The 11141-nt window shown below is 32.0% G+C and overlaps 1 protein-coding gene across 1 annotated transcript; it reads right to left on the reverse strand.

Moving 5' to 3' along the window:
- Positions 1–6084: 6084 nt before the first annotated feature.
- Positions 6085–9847, reverse strand: LOC140866059 (cocosin 1-like). Its single transcript, XM_073270927.1, has 3 exons — positions 9435–9847; positions 8389–9070; positions 6085–6378 (listed from the first exon to the last, which is right to left on the reverse strand). Exons 1-3 carry the CDS (start codon positions 9634–9636, stop codon positions 6252–6254), a joined length of 1011 nt encoding a protein of 336 aa, XP_073127028.1. The 5' UTR covers positions 9637–9847; the 3' UTR covers positions 6085–6251.
- Between the last annotated feature and the right edge of the window lie 1294 nt (positions 9848–11141).

Here is an 11141-nt window from a genome sequence, read left to right on the forward strand (position 1 = left end):
AACTTTAAGGATTGAAAACTCCTCTCCACTTGTGTCATGCAGTGTATTATATGATTTTGGTGCATGTTAACATGGGCATGCCTTTTTGTTCCTCAAATCGAAAAAATTATTCTTTATAAGGCTAATATTGTTCCTAATACATGGCATTTTGCTCCAAATGAACTTTCACTAGGAGAGTGTGATCCACATGGACCACAATATTTGTCCTACATCGAAAATATTATTCTTTATAAGACTAAGATTGTTTCTAATACATGACATTTTGCTCCAAAGGAACTTTCACTAGGAGAGTGTGATCCACATGACCCACAATGTTTGTCCTACAATTGGAACACATTGTTCTTGATTTAATAATATTTATCCCATCCATGCGTACTAGTTGTACTCGATCTCTCACTGACTTGTTCTTAAAGATGTGTAGAATTATAGCAAATGATGGTCCTTAAAGATGAGAAAACATCATATTAAACAAGTTATGAGTTTGGATTTTGGACAATATACCCCTACTATATACATTGGGTGTCAATGGACATCCCCAAATGGTGCTCTCATTGGGTCATTATCAAATAATATTTATCTCATCCATGCGTACTAGTTGTTCCAATGACATGTCATCTTTTGCCTTCAATCGAACAGATTATTCTGAATATTTCTTGGGTTGTTCCAAATATATGACATTTAGACCCGATATCAATTTCACTAAGAGAGACTGATCTCGATGACCCAGATGATATTCCTCAAATTTGGGACAAATTGTGCTCGATTAAATCTAATGTGTCATATTACCGCATACTAGTTGTGCCCGATCTCACTAACCATATTTATATGATTAGTGGTATTGAAGTACATGCTCCGTCTTACAAATTGATGTAATAGCTGATTCTGAGTTATTTACTATTATTCTTAATATCAACTGGTGATCGGTAATATCATTTTCAAACCAGACAAAATATTATTCCATTGACTAAAGAGATTATTCTAAATCTGTGATAATTTCATCCTAAATTGAATTGCACAAAATATGAGTATAATCGAACTTGTTTCATCCCAAATAGAGTTTTACAAAATAATTTAAACATACTTACGTACTGTATCTCCATAAACCATAAAAGCATACAAAGACTATACATGTTAATCAAAGTTGTTTTTCAGCATTCCCCTTTCGTGACATAAAATACTTGCAGCCAGTCTTGCACGGTAGGTGTCCATCTTCACAGTATTTTGATATGTCAACATTTCATCTGAGTCACGGGCTAGACACTCTACCCACATGCATGCATAAACACCACAATCAAGTGTTTCACCTTGATGACGCATACGTTCCCTCAACACATGAGAGTCGGGTATGATGAAATTTGAATGATGACGAACCCAACCAACCAAAAAACGTGCCTTCAAAGATAAATATTATCAAAACACATTTATAAAATGAAGACTCACCAACGTTCTACATGCCCCTAGGCTGAACGAATCGTGAAGTGAATTCCACATTTTGAATATCCCTTTCTTTTGCGTGAAAACACTAGCAGAAACCAATGAGCTCTGCTATTGATTGGAAAAATGAGGTATTTGCATCTCTTAAACAAATCACCATTCATTTTCTGCGAAAATAACTTTGAGGCAGAAGAGAATCGCGAAAAAAAGGAGCCGTAATAATTATTTTGAACCTTCATTTTTTTCCCAAATTTTTTGAGGTGCTCAAACAATTCTTCCTGCAAACGAATGAACAAGAAAAATGAAAAACTAACTCAAGTGTATTGTATATCAAACGTAAAACATTTAAATTTTACTAATCTGCACCAATGTGTCCATGCAAAATATTTCATTTCCATTATCCACACTATATTTTTCCATCATGCGCATTTGAACATTTATAATCTCATGACTAACAAGCTTACCAAACAAGAAATCACAGAAAACATACCCTGGTAAATGGACAATTCCGTCTTGCCAAACATCAACACTACAAGAAAATACAAATTATTTTGTATTAAAAAAAGATCCTAAAAAAAAGATAAAAAAAAATACACGATCTTTCAGATAGAAAGTCATACTCTATGTCATCCCTCGAAAGATATTCTTTCAACAACTTTTTCTCTTCGTCGGTGGCTTCTTCATGTCCACAGAAATCTGTTCTACCTTCATATTCACCAGTCCAAGCCTTACTCAAGTCGTTATCAGGTAGCTCCTCAACATCAATTACTTTATTTGCCTACGCCAGAATACACAAAGATGGTAAAAAACAATAAAGATTTCCACGAATTAAAATATAGGACTTCAATATCAAATAATCAAGGTTAAAGTAGGTTCTTATCAAAGTTAAACCTTTTTTCTTACCTTCCTCTTTGGCGTGGTACTGGGTGGAGTCACGAACATCGACGGTTTTCTTTTCTTTACCCAATCACCCCTCGTTCTGACATTATCGACAATAGAAGATTGAAAATTAATGACTTTCTCAACCTTATCAGAATTATCGTCAGTCTCGTCCATCCCACCACTTTTTTCAGAAGTATCCTCATCAATACGACTTTCAACCACATTGGTTGAAATATCACCCGCAGAAACATTGTTTTCTTTAACCACTTTTGTTACAATATTATCCAACAACTTATCAATCTCATTCAGATCTTCACTACTACCGTCACATGATCCGTTAAGAGAATTCTCTCCATCGGCTTTGCTTTTTTTCATTTCCATGTCACCACTTTCTTCATTTTTATCCCTCTCAAGCTCAGCACCAACAACACCTTTTCCATCCCCCAAGTCATCAACACCTATACTTTCTTTCGTCTCAAACTCGAAACCAGCCACACCCTTTCCCTTATCCAATCCGTTAGCACATACATCTTCACCCTTCTTCAATTCACAAATATCTGGAATTTTGGTCTCAACCAATTTCTGAACAACCACACCTTCTGCATTCAAATTTTCAGATAAACCAACACTTTTACTCGTAACCATTTGGTCATCATCTGCCCTTTTTTTCTTCAATGAGTAATAAACAGAATTATGGACAGGCACATCAAAAAATCAAAAAAATTACCACCTTGGTCATGTCTCAAAATCAACTCTTCTTCTTCAATTGTCTTATCGGCCCCATCAACACCGTCATCAGAACTCGGGTCATTGTCAACTACAACATCCTTTCCTTTGCGATTTCGAGCAACTTCCTTCTCCAACACTACATTTTCTTTCACATCAAACAGCTTCCTCTTCGCTCCAACTCTCTCACGTTTCAACTGTGCACAAATGCGTTTCAACATTTTTATCTCAGCCATTTGTTTCTTCACCGTTTTGTCGAGTTCACAATTATCTGGACTGCCTCCTTGTTCCTTCAAAACCGACAGCACCAACTAAAATAATAAACAAATTAGTATAGAATGATTTTTTATTTATAAAAATATCAAATAAAGGATGCCACTAGAATTACCTTTTTGTCCAATAACATTTTCTCCTCTGGAAAGAGATATATTGACAAAAAATGATCCAAAAATAAATATATATATTAATGCTCCTACATTCAAAATAGGATAAGTAATATGAAAGATACATTGGTCGAAGATATGGAATCGAAAACCGATTCAGCTTTGACAGCATCCAAATGGATCTTACTTTTTCCAAAACGAAACAAACGAGGAAAGATATGAACACCACGTGGTACACCTAATGATGACACTCTCTCGTAAAACCAAGCCTAAGCCAAAAATTATATATTTAAACAAATTCAAAAAATTAATAGCATAATAACTGATAGAACTTAATACTCACCATCAATCCAACTGTGCAACCATCCAAGTAAAGTTTGCTTCCTTGATTATCTAATTTTCGATAAAGAAACCGAAACGCAGCATCTCCCCAAGCAAACTTAAAAAATGTGCTCAGATAATCCATATAAGAAAAAATAAAACCAGGAGTAATATAATTACTGGTGGAGAATATTACACAATTGAATACAAACAAAATAAACATTCGAACAAAATCATCAATGTCAGCTTCGACATTACTACTCGCAAGTGAAACAAGCTTCTTTTTTATAACAATCCTGTGAGTGTTGCTTATTTTTCCTCCGAAGTGTCGAGACAGGAAGCTTGATTCAAGCTTGAGGTCCAAATCAACTTGTTGACAAACCAAGCACGATGGAGAAGTCTCTTGACGTGAAAGGAATGACAATATCACCACCAACAATGAAAGAGCATGAAGGGCTATCAAATCTTTTAAAGAGATAGTCTACTCTGCCACTACTCACAGGAAGAACTGACATGTCTATCCATTTACCAACTGGAGTATCCTTTATCCTACTGAGTTGTTTGTTCCCTATAATCGGCTTCAACTCTTCCATGATTTTTTTACAATAAGCAGGGGAACATCGTGTAAATATTACCTTTCCACTATTCATCAACTCAACATCATCATTTATTTCCTCTTCATCGGCCATTTCTAATATTTAAAAATTTGTACAAAACATTATCATTATCAAATCGAATAATGAAATATGAAATGGTCAAGAACAACCCAATCATATTTGGGAATAATTTACAATATATTTCCAAAAACTGGTCATTTGTCAAATTAGCTATATAAAACTATCCAATATAAATTCACAACAACAAAACCGTCAAATTTCATAACAAAATGTCATTCATTTACAAAGATTGATGTTCTAAACCAAGATATACTTTAACAAACATCTTCAAGAACAAAACCCTAACAATTGGGGATAAAATATATATCATGAAGAACTGTAACAAATATATACGAAATTCAGAATAATCATTTCAATTTTTCGACAAAAATATCAATCAAAACATAAAAAATTATGTAAAAAAAATAAAAAGTATCAACACATTTGACAACAAAACCCTAAAAAATTGGGACAAAACGAAACTAGAAAATATTTTAAAACATGAGACCAAAATTATTCATCAAAACTCTAAAATTGTGGGTTACTCGCGAAAAATAATATATTATGGTCGATTTCAATAATAGAATACATGTTTAACCTGTTTCTGATTTCTTCTTCTTCATCATCTTATTCGGCGACTTTTTTTCCTTCCTCACTTTAGTAGTGTCTGAACCTGACTTCTCTTTCGAATGTTTGCCTCTCCTCGTCATCGGTGTCATCATCAAGACTAAGAAGATTGTCGCTAAAGATCAGAGCTTTCTGTCGTCGAAGAAGAATCGGTTGATGAAGGGGGTAAATAAACGTCTCTGATAATATTAAGTATTTCAAAAATGAAGAAAGGGTATTGTGGGGTTATCAAAGAAATTGAGGGTATTTTGGTTAATTGGTCACAAATAGGGAGCTCAAACATATTGCAGGCATTTGTCAGGGAGCTAGAACACAAATTTTCTTACATAGGGACTGAGAAATCATTTGAGTTTGCTCATGGGGATTTATCGAGACTTTCCCCTTTATGGAAATACTAAAATCATTTCTAACTTTTTTCCTAATAAAATACTTTAAAAAACTGGACTTATTTAAATTTTTTTTTAACGTCTACATAAACAATTTAATTTCTTACAGTTAAACTAAACATATAATTAATTTATACACCTAAAATAATTTTTCCCCCAAATATTTGGTTCTCCAACAGTCCAACTACAAAAACATACGGTACATATATAGAAGCCAAGAAGTCGTCGTCCAACCCTGAATTAAAAAATAATAATTTTTTATGGTCGAAAAAAACTAAAAATTGTCCCAATTTATTGTATTTTTATTTTTAAAATAATTAAGAAGACATATTGGATGTGCACAATCTATGATAACATAAAAATTCTTGTGATATTGTCTCATCGATTAATTTTATGAAACAAGTTTTTTTTTACTCGACCCATTAAAAATATTATTTTGCACCCTATATAAATTGAGTCAACCCCACTCATAGATTTATCTGTGAGACACTCACATTGGACTACTCAATATCCTGTAATATAATCTTCCGGTGAAAAACCGTTAGGAAATCTTCAATTAATGAATCTAAAACATATGTTTATTTTTGTCTGATTTTCACTGTCACGTTAAAAAAAAAATAGATGGTAATATAATTTATTTAAATTATAAAGTGCTCGAGTTCAAAATATAAATTACATTAATTAATAATTTCACAACAACGATCCAATACAAACCCTTTATTGAAATAAACAAACTGTTCAAATTTATATTTAAGCAACTTTATTTTACCTCGGAGAAGTAAATAAACACAACATTTTGTCTCATCTTTATTTAAGATGGCTAATTATATATTTCTTCAAATAACAAGATTTGACTTGAAGATTTTCACAAACTCAGCATCCACATTCAAAGAGGCTTGTACCACTGACGAAGACAGAGCTTTCCAAGGTGACAATTTTCCACCCAAGTCTCCAATTTTTGGCCTATAATGACCAACATGCACAATACAAAATGATCATCACAAGTTAATTGGTAAAGTACAAGTAATATAATTTTTTTAAAAAGCTGTTGAATTTGGCTCGCTCCATATATAAGACTAGGATGAGAAAAAAATACCGAATTTTCAGTATACCAGGGTTATCGTACCGAAAAAATACCGAATTTTTGGTACGGTAACGGTATGAAATTTGAAAATTTTGATATACCGAAATATTATATAAAAATTTAAAAATATATAATATTTTTAAACAATAAATATTAAAATTTTAAAAAATAAAAATTTTTTCGGTATAAAACAGTATATACCGATACCGTACCAAAATTTCGGTATACCGTAAAATTTCGGTATAATCGATATCCTAGTTATAGATACCAAAATTTTCGGTATATCGAAAATCGGTATAATGAAATTTTCGCCACGATATCGATATAAATTTTTTTTATAATTAAGCTCGAACTCTAATTTGAAGGTAAGCTCTCTTCCCAAATTATTTATATATATATATATATATATATATATATATATAAAGCTTCAACTTGATCAGCATGACAAGACTCTTAATTAACTCAAATAATATATTTTTTTATTCCTATTAAATCTTGGTCGCTAGTAGTGTATCGGTACCTATCTCTGAATAAGCGATAAAATTAGCATTTTAGTCTTGTATGTTGGTTTTTTTTTTTGTTTTGGTCCTGTATGTTGGCTTGTTTTGTAAAAGATCTTGTAACTCGATTTTTTTTTTAGATTTAGTCATATATGTTGGCTTATTTTGGTTTTGGTCTTGTAAGTTGGTTTGTTTTTTGGTTTTCGTCATGTATGTTATCATGTTTTGGAATTTAGAAGTTGATCTTTAATTATTTTTGTAATAAATATTTTTTATTCTTTCATATTTTATCTGCTTATTGGTTTGAGATAATTACAACTAACTAATACAAAAATATTTTTTTACGCTTCAACTTTTTTTAATCTAAATAGTTTAATAAAATCTAAAATATGTTAATTTAATGTATTAAATGTAACATACTTTTGTTTTTTTAAAAATTAACAAACAAACATTCATTTATATCGTTCTCAACTGTAATTTCGATTTTTTTTATTTATTTGGCACTAAATGTTCGCCCACTTAGCACCTATTAATGATCATATAAATAAGTTCCAACCTAAATTAACAAAATTAGCTAAAAAACTAAAAATATATTTAAAATATACTTTTCGTTCTTTTAAAAAGTAACAATCTAATATATTTTTTTATCGTTCTCAACTATGGTTGACTTTTTTTGTTCCGCTTTTCTCGAAAGCAGAGCTTTTTAGGTATGTTTCACTTTTATCACGCTTAATCGCCGCTTAAGCGTGCTTTTTAGAACACTGCAAATAAGAAAAATTTTGCTGTTCCCTCCAGTTTCGGCGACGGAGGAAAAATACAAAAAGAATCAAGTTATTGTACCTTTTAGAACATAATTATTATTTAAAAAAATAATTAGAAGGTCAACATCTAAATTTTAAACCTAATTCATTTAATTATAAAATCATAAAAAATATTTATTATAAAAGCTTAAGCGGTGAAGTTGGAAAGTCAACTTTTAAATTCTAAATTTAATTTATTATTTTAAAATAAAAAACATAGGCGCTTATTCTAACTTAACCGAGCTTAATTTGGTCAAAACCGTATATTTTCCATGACCAAAATAAAAAAACAAGTCAACTAATAGGACCAAATCCAAAAAAAATCCAAATTTTTGTACCTTTTTTCAAAACATAACTTTATATAGGACCAAAATAAAAAAAGTAAGTCAATTTATAGGACCAAAACCAAAACAATCAACATGCAGGACTAAATCCAAAATAAAATTAAAGTTACAGGATCTTTTCCAAAACAAGCCAATATACAGGACCAAAACCAAAATGAAGCTAATATACAGGACTAAAATGCTAATTTTCCGCTGAATAAGCATGCATAATATATATATATAGAGAGAGAGTGAAGTGAAATTACCTTGAAGAGGTGATGACAGAGAACAAGTCGATTCCCTGTCCACCAGCTATCAGCGCCACCGCGAAAAAACACGGGACGGCGAACATTTGACCTTGTTCAACCTCTCCATCCAATGCTAGAGCACCATTTAAACCAACAATTTGAATCTTCCCATTCCCTGCAACTGCGTAAAAAATACGATATGAATGGTCGGTGGAATAAGAGGGCCGGAGCACGGCCCCAGGGTGGAGCCGCACCAGACTGGCGCTGAGTCCGACTTTTTCAAGCAACGGAAGATTCTCAGCCGAGATATCATGGCAATCCATAATGGATATTACGTTAATATAATTTGGTTGGTGGCTTTGGGGCATAGCTATTTGATCATCAAGCTTCATTATCAACGGATATGCTTGGGATTTGGTGAGTTTCTTTGCTTGGTCTTCCGTGATGTGGTAAGTCTTGGCGACGAATTCCGAGGAAAATCCGGCTAACAAACCCATGGATCCGGAGAGGAGAAAGTAGTCGATGCGGCCCGGGTTGTAGGATCGGGTTGTCTCGCCCAGAAACACGATGGTGACGGCTGAATCACCGCCGTTGAACCACCATGAAATGGCTCCCAGAGGAACAGGAATGGCGTCTCCTTTGCTGATGATTAGGACCTCTTCCTCTTCCTCTTCTTGTATAATTCCAACCCTACATGCACCTGATCATCACCACCACAACATTTAATTATTAATCTTCATCTCATTATAAACTAAATTAAATATTAATATTTTTCCGAATTTTATTTTCATTTTAATTTGTAGTCCTTATCTCTATCGAAGAAAAAACCGTACCTTGCTACATACGACAATTCCATTAATTAAGTAGTGTTTGAGAGAGTTTCAATAAAGCACTTTTCAATTTTTTTTTTCACATTTTGTTAACAAAAATATAAAGTGTTTCGTAAAAACTCTTCCAAACACTACCTTAATAAACAGGAAATTAACTTAGCTAGCTAGGCTCACTTCAATATCACATTTGCGTAAATTCGATTTCAAATTAAACTTTAACAAGCTCTACAATACCTTGAATAACATAACCGATCTTGGCGCAGTTGGAATAATGCGGCAGAGCGAAGCCGCGGGGTTGCAGAACTAACTTTCCGGCTCCCAACTTCCCCGCCTTAAGAATAGGAGATTTAGCCGGCGTCCACTCGTAATACGCTCCGACCCCGTCTACTTCAACCAGGGTGTTGTCTGACGCTTGCGGCGCTAAGTTCAACTCCATTGGTCGATCGGAAGTTTTGTTGAGTAGGTACTAAGCCTTAGGTTTCGGACGACAAGGGGTTAATTCGACTCCAGTCGGGTTGGTTGGAATATAAAATAATAATATGAATACGTGTATGTTCGTCTCATCTATTCAATCTATACTCATGATACCTATAAATATAATGCCATCTACATGTTAAGTCTTAAGACAACCACAATGGTTGGATATTTCTCTCCCTCGTTTGTGGCCTCAATGTTTCACGTCATCATTTATAAATTTGACTCCTCAAATATCCAACATCCCACCATCAAATATCCTATCAACCCAATATTTATGAGCCTAGCTCACTATCAATTAATTACTTTTTTATTTTTTATTTAAAAAAATGATATTTATTTATTTACTTTAATTAATTCGATTTATAATTTTGTCATAAATATTTTTTATTTAATATTGAATTTATTCAATTTTTGAAAATTATAATACAATTAATTCAATATTAAAATTTTATTTAAATTGAAATAGTACAACATAACGATAAAAGTTTTTTGAAAATTTTACAAATTTTAATTTAATATTAGTCGTTGCACAACGTCTATTTTTTCAATTAATCAATGCAACGTCTATTTTTTCAATTAATCATACATGTAAGTATAAAATAGAAAATTAAAATTAAAAAAATAAAAATCCGTGCATTTCACGTTGCCAAATGCAAGCAAAGCCAAAGCCCTTTTAATTTTTATTTTTTTAAAAAAACAAATTGTGGTAGTGTCCGGACATTTCCACATAATCACAAATGTAAATGTTCTAAGGGCAAGGCCACCCTTGGGCTAGGGTGGGCTCCAGCCCCACCCATTTTTGAAAAAAAATAATAATTTAGTAGTATCAAATAAAAATAAATAAATTCAGTCCCATGCCAAAAAAAAAAATTAAAAATAGAATAATCTATTACATTTTTTTTATTTATTATCGTAGGTTTTGAAAATTATGCGATTTTGAGATAAATTCGACAACTCTAATTTTTTTTTGAATATTTAGTTACGATAATATTGATTTTTGATACATATGAATTTTCAAGTTTGATTTTTACCCTAAAAACTATTCTTGCGAAATTTATGAAAAACAATCGATTGGTTGAAAATTGAAATATTTGAGAATTATTGACTTTGTAATTATTATTGAGCTTGTATTGCGATTTTTCTAGTTAGAATAACTGAAAATTCAATAATTATGAGATTTGGAAAATGACAGTTTGTTGTAAATTTTTGGGATGATTGAAAATTTCGAGTTAGGTATTTCAGGAAATGAAAAAAATAAAAATTTAAAGTTATTTTTAAACCGAAAGTTCATATATCGACATATCAAAGAACGTCAATTATAGTGTAGGGTGAGCAGAAAATATCAATTTTAATAAACAGGAAATTACCTTAATTTGGCCTAGCTAGCTAGGCTCACTTCAATATCACATTTGCATAGATTCGATTTCAAATTAAACTTTAACAAGCTGTACAATAACTTGAATA

The sequence above is a fragment of the Henckelia pumila genome, chromosome 4 (assembly GCF_033568475.1).
Source record: "Henckelia pumila isolate YLH828 chromosome 4, ASM3356847v2, whole genome shotgun sequence".
In the NCBI taxonomy this organism is placed as follows: domain Eukaryota; kingdom Viridiplantae; phylum Streptophyta; class Magnoliopsida; order Lamiales; family Gesneriaceae; genus Henckelia; species Henckelia pumila.

Bases quoted from the DNA above. Each gene is read 5' to 3' on its own strand.
- LOC140866059 (XM_073270927.1), bottom strand. From the start codon at position 9,636: ATGGAGTTGAACTTAGCGCCGCAAGCGTCAGACAACACCCTGGTTGAA. The intron at 9,071-9,434 runs GTATTGTAGAGC...GGTGATGATCAG, and splicing joins GATCGGTTATGTTATTCAAG to GTGCATGTAGGGTTGGAATT. The intron at 6,379-8,388 runs GTAATTTCACTT...TGGTCATTATAG, and splicing joins TCTGTCATCACCTCTTCAAG to GCCAAAAATTGGAGACTTGG.